The sequence below is a fragment of the Ursus arctos genome, unplaced genomic scaffold (assembly GCF_023065955.2).
Source record: "Ursus arctos isolate Adak ecotype North America unplaced genomic scaffold, UrsArc2.0 scaffold_4, whole genome shotgun sequence".
In the NCBI taxonomy this organism is placed as follows: Eukaryota; Metazoa; Chordata; class Mammalia; order Carnivora; family Ursidae; genus Ursus; species Ursus arctos.
Window position 1 is genome coordinate 27,213,468 of NW_026623056.1, and position 17,213 is coordinate 27,230,680.

Here is a 17,213-nt window from a genome sequence, read left to right on the forward strand (position 1 = left end):
ATAGGATATTAGCCTGAGCTGGATTATAATCTTGTCTATTTTTACAAAGGTCCAAATAGTATGTCAGGCTGTCACATTTTTAATAGCCTTCAAAATTGTCCCCCACATCTCCCTTTCTATAAGTTAGTACCCTAGCTATGATGCTGCTGATTGATAGAGGACAAAAATATCCTAAGTGGAGAGATTCTTATCACTTAACTTTATCTTTACTGATATAATTTTTTAGGTTTTTTTTTTAAAGACACTTTTATTTTTAAACCCTATACTCTTTATTTGTATGCTAAATTTACATGATTAATTAGCAGTTTTTGACTACATAATTTATTAATATGTATACTAGATACCCTTCCTGTTTTGAACAAGTGGATTTAGGGATCATCATAAAGAGAAACTTCCTTGAGTGTTAGGAATACAAAGTCCTATAGGCAGCTGTCCTTACTTATTTGTAAACTCTCCAGTTCTTTTTTTCAATCCTTTTTTGGTTCTTTCCATTACTATGGTAAGTGTTCTGTCTACTCTGTAAATGTAGGCCTGCACTCGAACCCAGGCAAGTACCAGGGAACAAGAGGAAGTCATAGCCACAAGTCTATACATTTCCACTATATAGAAGATATTTGTGGTTACTTCTTAATAGTGTTAGTATGTTTGCTCTCTGTTGTAATTGAAGAGTAGCAAAATATGAATAGACATGAATGCTGGACAATTTCAGGCCAGGGATCCCAGTGCTCCTTAGCTATTTCTTGGCTATTTGGAGCATAGTTTTTGAGTCCTCAAAATTCCAGAGCATGCTTTCTCTTTGCAGAAGTGTTTAGTTGTAGCTCATGTTGATCACGACCCTTCTGACTCATGATGGCATTTTGGACTTGGCTGCCCTTGAGTAATAAGTAGGCCAATCGGGCAGAGTAAAATGATAAAATGACAACAAGATAGGGTGTAGTGGTAGCAGGTCAAATTTCAAAATGCCATCAAACAGTTCAAGAATCACATTCCCATGTGATAGTAGACCTGTTGAGGGCAAGGTCTTTTCATGTGCTCTCTAATAACACACAATCAGAGTGTAGTACCTCACTCAGATCTGATCACATTGGCTATATTACCCAGCTTATTGCTAATCGATCCACAAATCACCTGTGGTACATAAAATGTTTGTGTGCATGTGTAATATTCCCAAGTTTTGAAGCTTATAATTAATAAGCACTAATCTAATTTTTAACAATTTTAGAATCAATAGAATTTCATAAGTAAGTCATTTTTTGAGGTTATCTACTTTATCATCTCTTCATTATATACATGAAGAAACTGAAGTCCACAGAAACTAAGAAGTGAAAGCTTCCCCATAGTAAAACAAATAATTAGTGATGACTTGAAACTAAAACCTAAGTTTTTCCATCTTTGTGTTCTTTTCACCCTGGAGTGATGGTCCTCTTTGTAGACATTAGTTATAAATATAGAAGGCCGTTGGCAAACTGATTGCATTTTAGGTGGAACAAAGAGTTACAAATTAGCCTTTAAAGTTTGCTGGTCTAATTTGGTCTCCAGTTTTTCTCCTATATCTCATTCCGTCTGTTCAATCTTATGTTAAATAACCACATGACTATTCATGCCAGTGTTGGACAAGGAGTAAACCAATAAAGAATCTACACGTGCCACAATTAGTGAATTTTAAACCAATAACTAGTACAAGGGGGTATTCTTCCCCTCCACACCATGTTTTCACTAGGGAGGTTAAGGGGATACAAGAAAGGTGTTGGTATAATCTAGGAGAAAACTCACTACCCAGAGAAAAAGCAAATATAGCTTGAGAGATGAAAAGCTTATTTCTTTTGGAAGATGAAAGAAAAAAGTCAACAATATGTTTTCTGGGAGAAAGGGAAAAAAAGGCAAAGTCTGAAGGGCAATGGAACCTGTTAGGGACAAAAGTTCTGGTGATAGGTATTGGAGAGAATATATCAAAAGATGCAGTAAATTGAAACCCAAGTCTGTTCTGCCTAACGGAGGACATATATTTATTTAGCCAACAGTAGTGCAAGGACTATAATTTATAATACAGATCAGGACCATTTTGAAAGTGAAAGGGGGTTGCTCTTAATAATATGCTGAGACAACATATAAATCAGGGTTTGATCATCCTAACCAGTGGACACTTTGAAAAAGAATGAATGACTGGTGCTTTGTCCCCACATTTTCTCATTCAACAGTGGTCCCTTCTGGCCATTTGGTTACTATATTAATGGGTTTGCCAAAGACTTGGGGGTAAGTCATGGGAAATTGAGAATTTAGGAGGCTGGGGAAACACTGAAAAGGGCAAGAAGCACATCTCGAGTTTGGTCTGAGAAAGGCTTTGGTGGTGACTTGGCCTGATAACATGATGATTAACCCTGGCAAACAGCCAGTCGATCAACAGCATTCTGTACTATTTCCGCCATCCTGGAAATGTGTTTATGGAGCTAAATCCCCCTCATCTTGCTTTGCCCATGCTATATGCTAATGTCAAAGAAACAACAAAATATTCTTAATTTTTGTATTGTGTGCTTTGTCTTTTAGGATCAAAAAAAGTGAGATCATAGTCATGCTGGACTTGTTTAGGAAAGATGGCAGTATGTTAGTTACTTCATGGTCATGATTTCTAGGAAATAGAAGACAGATTATGTTCCTCAGATTTTGTTTTCTTTTGCTTCATTTTATGGATGAGGAAACTGAGTCTTAAAGAGGTTAAGATTACAGAGGAAGGAGGCTGGTTGTTAAGTTGGAGCTATAATCTTTCTGATTCTTAAATCTATTTTTTGTTTTTCATTGTACTGGCATATCTATTTGATTTAAAAATCTTACTGCCTCTATTATAAAACCAATACATTCCCATGGCCTAACATTCATAAAGAACAAACAGGGTACAGAGTGAAATGTCTTCCTATTATCACTGTCTTACAGCCAGCCAGTATCCCTCCCTCCCACCCTTTTAGTAGGTGTATCATAGTACATTCAGTCCTTCTGTTGAAATTTATGTTGTTTCCAAACTTTTATTATTACAAACTATGCTGCAGTGAATAATGTACATACTTACAAATCTATCTGTGAGATAAATTCCTAGAATTGGAATAGCTGGGCCATTGTAGAAGATAAGAAAACATCTGATGACTTTAGGTGCTTTCCAGAAAAAAAGGGTAAAAGCATTTATTTGTCTTTTGATAGATATTGTCTAATTGCCCTTCTTTTTTTAAAGATTTTATTTATTTACTTGAGAGAGAGAGAGAGAGAGCATGCACACGCTTGTGTGTATGCACAAGCAGGGGAAGGGAGAAAGGGGCAGAGGGAGGAGGAGAAGCAGACTCCCTGCTGAGTAGGGAGCCTGACGAGGGGCTCAATCCCAGGACCCCAGGATCATGACCTGAGCCAAAGGCAGATGCTTAACCAATTCAGCTACGTAGGCATCCCTCTAATTGCACTTAAAAGTTGTACGAATTTAAATTTCAATCACCAGTGTATGATTTCTCAGTTTAAAAGCTACTTACTTATGGGTAAAGCTATCTGGAAAGAAAAGTCCACAAACCTTCTGAGAACCAGTTTTCTCCCCCTCGATTGATTGTCCTCAAGACAGGAGGGAGCTGTATCTTACCCCTACCTTCAGTATGGTTTATCTGATGAGGCTCCCCTTCTTTCCCAGAATGATGTAGCTTCTCCTACTGTTATTTTCTGCTGCTATACTTGAATACTCTTCTTTTATTCACATATGGGAATATGTTACTAGGACTCGTTAGAGTTATTATTTGAAGCATGAGGAACCATTATGTCAATTCCATTCTCAACGTGTTTGTTTGGCTTTGGTATTAGTCTTGTACCCCCAAGAGATCATTTCCTGGCTTTTCTTTCATAGTCCACTACTACTAAAAATAAACTAACAATCTGTTCTCTATTATTCTCACTAATGGAGAGAAGAGGAAAAGCTCTAATACAAAGTCCTATAAGATTTATATTTGATTTTCAAATAGTCTGTCACCCTCTACTGAGAAAGTATAACACCATGCTCACAGTCAGGGAGAAATACTTGAAGGAATCCTATCTGTTATCACAGAGCAGGTATTGAGGGTGACTGGGACTGAGAAGCAATAAGTTGGTAACTGATACTTACCTTCACCCCTTTCACCTTCCCTGTCTCACCCCTCTGGATCACTTCTTACTCACTGGGCAATTGGAGGGAGGTTTATTTTCAAAGCAAAGCTTAGTTATTAGTAATCAAGGCAGCCTGAAAATGAGAGAGAGAGGCAGCGAGAGTATAGCTTAACTATACTCTGTTTAAATATGACTGAAATATAAGCATAAGCCGAAGGTGAAGATATTGAAGTTTAGAACACATGTTACGTAACTCTTCCCATTCATTTTTTTTTAAGATTTTATTTATTTATTTGAGAGAGAGCGTGAGTGAGCAAGCAAGAGAGCACAGGTGGCAGAGCGAGAGGGAGAAGCAGGCTCCCTGCTGGGCAGAGGACCCTGGGATCATGACCTGAGCCAAAGGTAGATGCTTAACTGATTCCCATTCACTTCTAAAATAACTTCAAGAAAAAGCAATCATGAAATCCAGTTACACGAGCAGCTTAATGATATCAGGCTAACAGAGAGTCAATGGATGTGATGTCAAAAGGGACTTTGGAGCCAAGGAAGTCTGTGATGTTATTCCTCACAACCCCAATCCACCATTCCATTAGGGTGAATATCCAGAGAACACCTTGAGAGAGGTGTATGCAAGGATGGAACACAGTGCCATTTCCATTTGTCAAATATGAGGTATCGAATCAGTATATTTTTGTGATAAATTCTTTCCTTTGGATTTAGGCGATCGGCCTGTGAGAGTTTATGCTGATGGAATATTTGACTTATTTCACTGTGGTCATGCCCGGGCTCTGATGCAAGCAAAGAACCTTTTCCCTAATACATACCTCATTGTAGGAGGTAAGAAAACATCTGATGACTTTAGGTGCTTTCCAGAAAAAAAAAATTATAGTAGCCTTTTTCTCCTATTGTAACATGAATACTGGCTCTTGTTTTGGTTTTTAAATGAGGGATCTAGAACAGCCTCTCTAAAACATGAAGTATATGAAGTATATAACATGGTAAGAGGAGCTCCAAACTCTTTGGCCTGAGATGTCCAGTTTTTATCTCAGTGTTTTCAGTTGCATTTCTGCAGTTTTGGGAGCAACAGTGACCCCTATTGTCTACTTAAGAATAGCATTTATTCTAGATTTCAGTTTGTCAATTTTCTTTTTTTTCAAGATTTTATTTATTTATTTATTTATTTGAGAGAGAGAGAGTGTGTGAGGGGGTTGGGGGGAAGAGAAGCAGAGAGGGGAGAGAGAAGGATAAGCAGACTCTGCTGAGCATGGAGCCCAATACGGCGCTCAATCCCAGACCCTGAGATCATGACCCAAACTGAAACCAGGAGTCAGATGCTCAACTGACAGAGCCACCCAGGCAGCCCTGTTTATCATTTTGAATCAACTGAAGTGCAAAAGTCTGTTAAGCAAATGTTATGTGGTCCAGCACAGTCTTATGAAAATATAATAAGAAAACATTTTTAAAAACTCAAGTGTGCAGAAATTCACAGCAGGTTAATTTCAAAGCCAAAGATTTTAGGCCCTTGTTGTATCCTCTCCTCTCCAAAGAATGAACATACTTTTTAGTGAGTATTGGTCCTGAAGGTGTATCTTGGATTAGGAAAAGCACTGTTACTCAGACTGAGCTGTATCCAGAAAATTCTTCTCCAGGTGGGAAGATTGGTTTCAGTTCTAGGAAATGGGAGAGGTTGGTGACTGAGGAATGGTTAAACAAAGGGGGCTTTGACTTACAACTTTATGATGTGGTGAACTCAGTTTGCAGTGATGAGCTTACGCACAACTTCAAAGGCTTCACGGTGATGAATGAAAATGAGCGCTATGACGCAGTGCAGCACTGCCGCTATGTGGATGAGGTGGTGAGGAATGCCCCCTGGACCCTGACACCAGAGTTCCTGGCAGAACACCGGGTAAGAAACTGAGCACATGTCCCCATTCCTTGTTCTGGAATTCCCTCAACTCTCAAAACTTCTGGGACTTGGGCTAGTTTTCCACTAGCCTTATTTTACTTCTATGCTCTATGTAAATTTTACATAGAAGAGATGACAGTAATATTACTACTAATTATATTGCTACTACTAATAACAATCACCCCTAACATTTATATGGGGATTGGTGGTTTACAGGCATTTCTACATCCATTATATTTCATTTGTTCCCCAAAACAATCTTATTGGGTAGCTATTATTTCTACTTTACATATGAGAACAGAGCCAGAGAAACCAAATAACCTGGTCCAGGATACACAGTAGCAGGGCTAGAAATTGAACTCTTCAGTTAAGTGATTTTTATACCCCCACACTATGAACGTGTCCATCCTCCTAACATACCAGTCCTTTAGAATATACAAAGCCTTAGCTGTGCTCGCAAGGAGTTCCAGGAAACAAGACAAATAAACATAGACTTCTCTTGTACTGATTTAAATCTAGTTTCAGGGCTTTGATTTTGGGCTTGAAGTTGTATGGGATCAGAAACCAGGAGGTTTCTCACTTTTATTCCTTGAGTTAGTATTATAAAATCCGTCACTCCTTTTAATTCTCACACATTAAAGAAACAAGTTTCCTATAAAAGGTGGGTATAAAAGGTGAAAAATGTTTATCAGGTCAGGTCGGAGGCCCCCAAGCTTGAGGAACTAGCAAGCATATTGTCAGTTCTTAGCAAGGGTATATGGAATGTCAAAGGTGAGTTGTTCAATGAAGCAGAAAGAGCAGAAAGAACAAAAGTAGCCAAAGTGCTTCAAAAGCAATAGCAGGGGTAGGCCTGAAGCTAAAGGGTATTTGTTAAAACTGCTTGGGATTAGGACAGACCTTTTGTAGTTCTCTAGCTTTTCTATATCAATACTTGGCAGCCAGTGGTACCAAAGGTGATGAATAAGATTGTTCTCAGCAACCACAGCCAGGCAGGCCCAGGCAGAAGAGGTTAGAGGAACTTTTAACTTCCCTTTCTCCTTGTTAGCAGTGAATCCTCAGCCAGCAGTCTTTCTTGGCCACCATTCTTATTTTCACTTTGCTGCCTATTGATCCCTGACAGATTGTTCATAGGTAATCAGGATGTTAGCTGAGAGTCTCTGACACGGTCATGATAGTCATGCTTCACACTACAGTGGCTTCTGGGAATTAGCTATAGTCATATTAGCAATTACATTAGTAAAGGGCATATGGCCTACTCAGGAATGACTAAGGTTAGCATATCTCTCTGAAAGATTATTGATCCCAGTGCTATTGATCTTTTCTCACTGTTGCAAGAGGTATTGACAGTAGTAAAATGATAGAGCACAAGACCTAAATGTTTTTTATGGCTTTGAGTTTTACATTCCTCAGCAGTATAGATGCATCTGTTCTAGTAAAAGGGCTCTTGGTTGCTATTTTTATATTCCCACTCATCTCATGGACTGAGGGAGAAACCAGCTAAGGAAGAAGTGACCTCTTTTGCATATTTTTGAAACCCTTATTTGACCAGTCTTTATAGACCCAGGAGGATGGGGAGATTTCCTTTCTTCTTTCCTCAGCTCCACTCACTCACTAACACACCAGCAAATCCTCCAGTCGCGTTTACTGCAGCATGGTGGCTGGTGTGCAGTATGAGGGTAGCACTTCCAGTAGACCAGGATAATTAGCTAAAAAAAGAAACTGGTCAACTTCATATTTATGAGTGATAAATAATTAGATTGAGTGGCTTGTGAATGAATCACAGAATTTATGAAGCAAAGCAAAGAGAAATAAAGAGAAAAGTCCATTTGAGGCCTGGCCTCTCCTTGTCCTTTATCTGGGTCTGGGAGAGTATTTACTGGGAGAGTATTTTCTGGGGGATTATTTGTTGGTTCTTTCTGATGGCAGTGATTGTGGTTTTAAATGATGTTTCCTTATTTCAGATTGATTTTGTAGCCCATGATGACATCCCTTATTCTTCTGCTGGGAGTGATGATGTTTATAAGCACATCAAGGAAGCAGGTGAGTCAGCTGATAAACATCCTCACTTTATGGAGTCTCAGGGGCAGCATCAGAGATTCAACGACAGTGCTACATGGAAAATTTATACACTCGGAAATTCAATATCTACTTTCAGTCACACTTCAGATAGGAGGTTTAGGTATGTCTTTTAATTTCAGGAAACTCTCCCAGGTCCATATTTTTTTTAGTATTAGGGCCATATAGTTTTTCCTTTCTTTACCCCAAGCCTTTTTTTTTTTTTAAAGATTTTATTTATTTATTTGACAGAGACAGAGACAGCCAGCGAGAGAGGGAACACAAGCAGGGGAAGTGGGAGAGGAAGAAGCAGGCTCACAGCAGAGGAGCCTGATGTGGGGCTCGATCCCAGAACGCCGGGATCAAGCCCTGAGATGAAGGCAGACGCTTAACCGCTGTGCCACCCAGGCGCCCCTACCCCAAGCCTTTGATTCAGTCCTCCTCCTGCCTGTCAGTATCTCCAGACTTCATTTAGTAATAGAAGATTGTTTTTTGAGGAAAATAATGTTGCTCCCAGTTTCCACCTAGTCCTACTGCCTGAGTTAACCAGAATGTCACAGTGTTTGTATGTGTTCTTGGATTAGGTATGTTTGCACCAACACAGAGGACAGAAGGTATCTCCACATCAGACATCATCACCCGAATTGTCCGGGACTATGATGTGTATGCCAGACGGAACCTACAGAGGGGCTACACAGCAAAGGAGCTCAATGTCAGCTTTATCAATGTGAGTTTCAGCTTCATCCCAGAGTTCCCTGGCCCTATAGGACACACGTTTGCCTCCCACTTCATCTGAACTAAAGTTGCTTTTCGGTCTGCTGTAATTATCACCTCCAAAATTCAATGATTGCCTCTTTGCTGATTATACTGTGCTAAGCTCTTTACAAAGAGAGTAAAACAGAGGCATTCTCTGCCTTTATGGTCTAGTATCAACACGTTGATATAAAGACACACAGCCAATTAAATAAGAAAATGTTACTTAGCATAGTACAGTATTTATATCAAATATATTTAAAACAGCAGTTCTTAACCTTTTTTTTTTTTTTTGATTGGATGGTCTTTGGAAAATCTAATGAAAGCAATGGATCTTCTCCCTGTGCGGATAGTGGCACACACATTTTGCATGCCGTTTCTCAGGGCATGTGGATGTAGGTTTTAAATTTTGATTTATGAAAGCAAAGTTTACCTTGGCTTAATATTGCCTTTTAGAAACAAACTGCTATGCATTTTGTGTGTAAATTGTATCTTAATAAAGTTGGTTTTAAAAGAAGAAAGCTGCTAACTATATTTTCTATACAAGTAATTTACCATGCTCCCTTACCTGCTGCCAGTTGCGTGAATAATGAATAGGTGAAATGGTTTCATCTAAATATGATTTATCTTTGCAGATAAACCCTAGCTGTTGTTTACCACCTACTACAGAATCTTTTTCAGGTGTTTAAAAATACTAAACATAATCCCGTTCCCCTTTATGATCTGGAAATTATGAAAGTGCTTTTCCTTTGGCTAAACATCCCCACCCCCCATCCCTGGAGGGTTCATACCATTTCCCCTTCTGTTTAGGGAAGCTGATAGGACCATAGAGTATCATCTTCATTTTGCAAATAAGCAAACAGACCTCCAAATACTAAAAGATAAAACAAACAGCTTCTAAAATCATAGAATAGGCCAATGATAGAGGGAAAACATCCAATAAAGTAAACAAATTAAGTAAAAGATCTTCTACTTCAACCTATTATAGTTGTCTTATTCTTGGCAATATTGTGCAGTGATCCTGTGGCTCCTTATATATCTTCATCTAGAATGGGGTTTGGGTTATGTTGTGCCTGTTCTTGTTCCAAGTTTATGATTTTTTTTTCTTTCCTTCTTTTTTATTAACATATAATGTATTATTTGTTTCAAGGGTACAGGTCTGTGATTCATCAGTCTTACACAATTCACAGCTCTCACCATAGTACATACCCTCCCCAGTGTCCGTCACCCAGCCACTCCACCCCTCCCACCCCTCTCCACTCCAGCAATCCTCAGTTTGTTTCCTGAGATTAAGTCTCTTATGGTTTGTCTCCCTCTCCGGTTTCGTCTTGTTTCATTTTTTCCTCTTTTCTATGATCCTCTGCCTTGTTTCTCAAGTTTATGGTTTTGTTTTTTTTTTATTATGTTCAGTTAGCCAACATATAGTACATCATTAGTTTTTGATGCAATCTTAAAAAATCTGACTTCATTTGGCTATATGCCCATCTGTTACTGAGCATACGCAATATATTTAGTTTAGTCCAGGCTTCCACAGTGTTCGAATTGTCACACTTTCATATAAGATGACCATCCAGAGTATATTTAATCTGTTATTATGCTAGAGAAACAAGGGCTAGATTAGGGCGAAGTGAAATTCTTTTTTTTTTTTTTAAAGATTTTATTTATTTATTCGACAGAGATAGAGACAGCCAGCGAGAGAGGGAACACAAGCAGGGGGAGTGGGAGAGGAAGAAGCAGGCTCATAGTGGAGGAGCCTGATGTGGGGCTCGATCCCATAATGCCGGGATCACGCCCTGAGCCGAAGGCAGACGCTTAACCGCTGTGCCACCCAGGCGCCCCCGAAGTGAAATTCTAATGACTGGAAATAGTGTCAATAGAGTGCTGAAATGTTTTTTTTCTTCTCCCTTTGGAACAGAGATCAGAGTGAGTATTATTTCTCAAAACAATTATTTCTTTACATAGGAGAAGAAATACCACTTGCAGGAGCGGGTTGACAAAGTAAAGAAGAAAGTGAAAGATGTGGAAGAAAAGTCAAAAGAATTTGTTCAGAAGGTCGAAGAAAAAAGCATTGATCTCATTCAGAAATGGGAGGAGAAATCCCGAGAATTCATTGGAAGTTTCCTGGAAATGTTTGGTCCAGAAGGAGCGCTGGTATGTTCTTTCCTGGTGGACAATTTAGGGAATTTCAGGAAAATTTAGGGAATTTTCATGCTGTGGAAAGAATTATAGCATTATAGAAAGGGACATCACCATTAAGTAGTTATCTAATCTGTTCTTTATAGTGGGCAGAACTATATTTCAACTATTCCCAAAAAGTTGTTTAAAATCTTTACATAAAGAGGTTACACATTCTCCGAAATAATTTTGCCAGCTCTCTGTCAACCTCCAAATCTGGTGATAGGCAAGTAACCTTGCCTAGCTTGCTTCTATATTATAGGTTTAGATAAAAAGGAAAGAAAAGAACGAAGAACAGTCAAAAGAAAGCTGCCTCCACTACAAACAGCTGCTGCAGAGCTGCTGGGTGAGGTGAGAGTTCTGTCCATGAGGAGTAACAAGGTCTTTCCAAGCCAAATAGAAGGTGAGTGTAGTTATTTAGCAAGTGAGCCCTAGGATATCAGGAAGGATCTAACTATGAAAGTGTTTGATACCAGAACAGATTATTCAGGGAGAATATAGAATTTCCTTTTCAGAGAGCTCTAAAACTAGGATAGGTACCCTTTTGTCTGAGTTAGTTCCTTTGTTTTTGCCTGGAGCCTGGACTGCAGACCGAGTAGCCATTTAGGAATTCCTTTGACATAGAAGTCAAGAATTGGGTGACTGTGGATAGCATGTGAGAACCCTTAGATAAGTAGCTTAGCATGGACTACTTTAGGGAGGCAGTTGCTTAAAATTTTAGGTATGTCCTCGCCTAGCTTATTTGATCACTTTTGACATTGCACAAGGCACTCATGATAATTTGAAGTCTCAGATCCTCCAGTGATGATTTAGTAGAATACATAGGTTTCTTCTTTTTTTTTTTTTTTTAAAGATTTTATTTATTTATTTAACACAGATAGAGACAGCCAGCGAGAGAGGGAACACAAGCAGGGGGAGTGGGAGAGGGAGGAAGAAACAGGCTCATAGCGGAGGAGCCTGATGTGGGGCTCGATCCCAGAACGCTGAGATCACACCCTGAGCCGAAGGCAGACGCTTAACCGCTGTGCCACCCAGGCGCCCCATCTTCTAATTCTTCCTTTTGGTCTCCCCAGAAACATATGCTGAAAGAGGGGAAAGGCCGGATGCTGCAGGCCATCAGTCCAAGGCAGAGTCCCAGCAGCAGCCCCACTCGGGAACGCTCCCCCTCACCGTCTTTCCGATGGCCCTTCTCTGGCAAGACTTCCCCGCCTTCCTCCCCAGCAAACCTCTCCAGGCACAAGGCTGCAGCCTATGATATCAGTGAGGATGAAGAAGACTAAGTTTTCATCCCTCCTTTCCTCTCCCCTCCCTCTGTTCCATCACCTTCGGAAGCTCTCTGTTGAATTTCAAATTGTGATTCCAACACTAAACCTAAGGACAGCTACAAAGGAAAGAAAGTTGGGGCAGGAGGACCTAGGATGGGATCAGACAGCCCATCCTCTAAGAGACATCACCCGTTCACACCAAGAAGGAGGCTGACTACACCTCAGAAACCTGTTCTGCATCCATATACCCTCCCTCCAGACTTTGCTTTACTGTTTATGTTCATGTGATTTTGACAGGGAAATTGTCATTTTTATTAATTTTTTAAAAATTAGTCTTTCAAATGTTGTAAGTAGAACTAATTTTTTGCCCCTGAGGAGTGGGCAGAAGGAAATGGTGTATTACCCAGAGGCCTTTTCTTCCTGATACACTATAATGTTTGCCTTCTGTTCTGAGGCAAAGTGGCTTGCCAAGTCCTTCCAGCAATGAGCCGTGCTGATGAGTGATTTCAGGGGGAGGAGAAATAGCATAGTTTTGGTGTCCTTAAAAAAAGCTAAAAGCTGTGTAAACTCAGTCACAAATCCCCTAAATGTACTGCTGGCACATGTGTCAATGTGGCTGTGAGAAGAAGGAGATCTGAGCCTAACTTTTCTTACTCCCTGAGGAGTTTCTTGTTGGACCCAATGGGGTCCCTGGAAGACACTGATGGGGATGGAGCCAGACCACATGGCATCAGCTGCGGTTCTCCTGCTGTGTTCATCTTCTCAGAAAACTCTGTTGCCCAGTTATTTGGGAGCTCTTGTCAATCTTTTTCCTACAGTCTACCTTTGAAGGAAAGAACACTTTCAGGTTTGTTGTGTTTGGGGGGGCAGTGGGACAGGACTCAGTCCTATACAGGGTCAGGTTAGGTTAATTTTCCCACCTGGGAGTACGCCCCTGGCCCTGCTATATCAATGCTTATTACCTAGCTTTTTACAGAGGATACTTTGTAAATGTCTGCAGTTTGAACATGATCTGTTAATCCGTGTTGCTCAAAGCCATATTGAATATTTAGGAGATTTGCACAGAATGTAAACACGAAAGCATAAAGAAACACCCCCCTTCCTAAAGCCTTATCTTGAACTTGGTCCTTCTTAAGAATGTTCTCGACTGGAACTGATGCTCCAGGTGGTGTTTCTTTTCCTCTGAGAGCTGCAGCTGGTTGGGACTTCCCTCCGCTGCCCCTCCAGCAGGCCACAAAACATTACAAGAGAATGGCAGGTTCTCTCCCTTTCCCATGTGTGCCTGGTGGTTATGGTCCCACTTCCTCTGTTAGGTTGCCCAGGGGGAGTCACTGCTTATATTCAACATCGGAGATGCTGAAGCTTAACACTTGCTATTGAGCATGAGCTCATTTTTAAGCCTCTAGCATTCTGCAACTACATGACCCAGCAGACCGTCATCTTCAGTAATCCTGTAGCTGGGTTCAGGGGAAGATTGCTTATGTCCAGGCCCCACCCCGTCACTCATAAATACCCCTTGTGGGGGTGGAGTTTTGGTGTTTTCAGCTAAGAAAACCACATTTTATCTTTTCTTGCCCCTATGCTAGGGCTGTGAGCATCTCATAGTCTCCTCCCTAAATACTTTCTGGTAAAACCTTCTCTTCTGCCTGAGGATCAGAGGCTAGAATCACTGCCTGCCTGCACAGCAGGACTACCTGGTTTCCTAAAACTCCGATCACCCAGAGAGGCAGAGTATGGCTGAGTAGAGACACAAAGAGAAGGAAATCTCTTGTTGTCATGATGGCTTATGAAAACTACATTTCTGACCCTTCTCATGAAGTGCTGTTTTTGCTATCAAATACGGTTTACATGAGCTTTGGCTTGAAATCCTTTTTTTGCAACAGTTCAAGTTCTTGTCTTCCTACATTAACCAGCTTCCTAGGATCACATAGTTTAACTTTTCTGCTTTAGTCTTCTTGGGAATTCTGCCTATTTCTGTCTTATTCTCCCTGGTGTAGAAAGATGATGAAATCATCTCTGAAGGTCACCTACCTGTTCCCTCAAAGTACATATTGGCCAAGTGTATTTGGCAAGGGAGATGCTCAGAATGCGGTTTTCCTCGTGCATGTCACTCCTCTCAAGTATACTGTCTGGGACCTCTTCCTCTGCTCTGTCAATGGGCTACTTTTGGCATTCCCTGCCCTTGGAATATAACCGCTGTGCTGAGAAGTTCTGTGAGACTGCCGGGGCCAGCATATGCACACGAGCTTGGAAATCCCTCTCACGCCTTTTAACGAACTTCTGTGGCCCCAGTGTCCTAACACTAGTGCATCTTCAAATAATTTTGACTTAAAGCTAAAACTTGTATGGTGTGGCATATTAGCTACTTTGGGATAAATGTGATCCTAGGTGCTGGACAAGGATGGGTGGAGGGAAGACGCTGTTGGGATGATGCAGTATTTGATCATTTGTGCCTAATTAAATGAAGTTAGTGGTTGCCTACCATGACCATGCCTGTGATCTGTAAGTCTTCTATTATTAATTGTAATATTAACTATTAATATTGATTTCTTATATTAATATTAATTAGCTATTTCCCTGAATCCCACACACAAAGCAATAAGCCAAATGTAGCAGAGATGGGAGAGCCTTAAACACTCGTTGGCTTCAGAGCTCAGTCTGTAAGACAGAAGAATGGAGACGGGCCCAGGAGCTCGTGCTGAGGAGGTGCTACTTCAGTTACCTGGGGCAGAAGGTTGGCTCTTTTCATACACACTAGACTCAGTAGCACTAAGGAATAGAGGTTGAAACTTCAGAGAAGTAGAAACAGGTCTTTTGTACTGCTGCAGCTGTTTCTGATAGCTAGAGCCAAAGACCATTATTTCGCTGAGGCTTGGGTGAGAAGGTTGGGGATATGAGAAGGTTGAAGACCCTAAATAAGAAAAAATACGAAGGAGGTCAAGAGAACTTCTGACTTTTTCTGGTTACCGATAACCCAGCACCCGAGTTAGATTTTCCTTCTTTACTTGTGATGCACAACTGGTCGGGCAGCCTCTGTCTGCATATCCCCTCTGTGGTGGTTCTTCACAGTGCTTCTGTTTCTCTGGATTATCTTGATTTGTGGGTAGCTTGTTATTCTGGAGCGCATTGCCTTTTGGATCCTGTTCTAGATCGTCTATCTAAAATCTTCCCAAATCCATTATATTTTGCTGCTTTTCTTTAATCTCTAGAAGCCATAGCTTCTACATTTTCTGTCAGCACACACTTTCACCAGAAGTTGAACTAAGACAGGTAGAAAAAGAAAATCTCCCTTAACAATGTTTTTAACTAATGGTTTTTTTTTTTAAACTTACCAATATAAGTATTTTTAAAGGTTGTATTTTTCAAAGTCATACAGTGATTATTCTTGTTTTCTCTCATAGAATAGATTGTCATGAGATAAAGAGTGGTCCCTAGCTTCTATTTTTCCAAATAAGTGGAACATGTTCTTGGGATTATACTATTAAATGTTAATTTTCTTTAAAAGAAAGAAGAAAGATTATCTGTCTGCCAAAGTTTTATGTTAATACTCAGACTGGGGTAGAAAACAAAAGTGCTAGGTTTAACACTAGGATGACTCAGGTTGTGTTCCTTTAGGTTTAAAGAGGGCTTTCCCACCCTTCTTAGGGGAGCACTGACTGTTTTAAACGCAGAGTCTTGACTGGTTGGGTTGTTTTGTATTGAGGATCCTGAAAAGAAAAAGGTGTGTTGGGAAGAAACGCTGGCCTTGGCGTGAATGTTAGCCCATCCGCAGTGCCAGCAGCCACAGGGCGTTTTCCTCAATCGGTGTTCAGTATATTGTTTTCCTATGTAAGTGTTATTAATTTGTTCAGTTATTTTGGCCTTTGTCATTTAGCCAAATAAAGGCAAAGTGGTTTTACCTAATGTTCCATTTCCTGTGTTTTCGACCTAGTATACATGGGTATAAGATGTTTTATGTATTTGGGACTTTTACCTATACCCTCAGTTCCTTTGCTTTTACATCCTAATTTGTCTCCTCAGAATTGTTCCATGACCATATTATGAGGGATATCCTTGTGCAGCTTTGCAAAGAAGCTCAAAAAGCCATTGTCCCTCTAAGGGAGGCTGATCCAGATCTATGAGATCAAAATGTCATCAGTGCCCTCATGACACATCTGTAAGGGAAAGAACACCTCCCATCTAATCAGAAGCCTGGTTTCTTTTGAGACTTTAGGTTTGTACTATTTTTGCCTAGTTGAGTTCTTTTTTTTTTAGTTGACACACAATGTTACATTAGTTTCAGGTGTACAACTTAGTGGTTTGACGAGTTTATACATTATGCTATGTTCACCACAAGTATAGCTACCATCCATCCCATTACATTGCTATTACAGTATCATTCACTGTATTCCTTTTTTTTTTTTAGATTTTATTTATTTATTTAAGAGAGAGAGAAGGAGAGAGAGAGTGAGAGCAGGTGTACATGGTCAGAGGGAGAGGAAGAGAGGGTCTTAAGCAGACTTTGCACTGAGCATGGAGCCCGACACAGGGCTCAATCTTATGACCCTGAGATCATGACCTGAGCCAAACTCAAGAGTCAGATGCTTAACTGACTGAGCCACCCAGGTGCCATTCATTGACTGTATTCCTCATGCTCTGTTTTTTATTCTTGTGACTAACTCATTCAACAGCTGGAGGCCTGTATCTCTCACTCGTCTTTACCCATTTTACCTAACCCCTCACCCTCTCTCCTCTGGCAAGCATCAGTTATCTGTATTTATAGTTCTGATTCTGCTTTTCATTTCTTTATTCATTTTCTCTTAGATTCCATTTATGAGTGGAATCATATGGTGTTTTTCTTTCTCAGTCTGATTTATTTCCCTTAGCATAATACCCTCTAGGTCTATCCATGTTGTCTCGAATGGCACAGTCTCATCCTTTTTATGGCTGTGTAATATTTCATTGTGTATATA

At 40.2% G+C, this 17,213-nt stretch overlaps 1 protein-coding gene across 2 annotated transcripts in view; it reads left to right on the plus strand.

Annotated features, from left to right (window-relative positions):
• Window positions 1–16,164, plus strand: part of PCYT1A (phosphate cytidylyltransferase 1A, choline) — a 40,748-nt gene extending 24,584 nt beyond the window's left edge. For both annotated transcript variants that reach the window (XM_057306554.1, XM_057306553.1), the window contains exons 4-9: window positions 4,828–4,944; window positions 5,862–6,013; window positions 7,975–8,053; window positions 8,653–8,795; window positions 10,784–10,972; window positions 12,070–16,164. In XM_057306554.1, coding sequence (XP_057162537.1) covers window positions 4,828–4,944; window positions 5,862–6,013; window positions 7,975–8,053; window positions 8,653–8,795; window positions 10,784–10,972; window positions 12,070–12,276 — 887 coding nt within the window. In that variant the 3' untranslated portion in view covers window positions 12,277–16,164. The remainder of the gene's footprint in view (window positions 1–4,827; window positions 4,945–5,861; window positions 6,014–7,974; window positions 8,054–8,652; window positions 8,796–10,783; window positions 10,973–12,069) is intronic.
• Window positions 16,165–17,213: the final 1,049 nt, after the last annotated feature.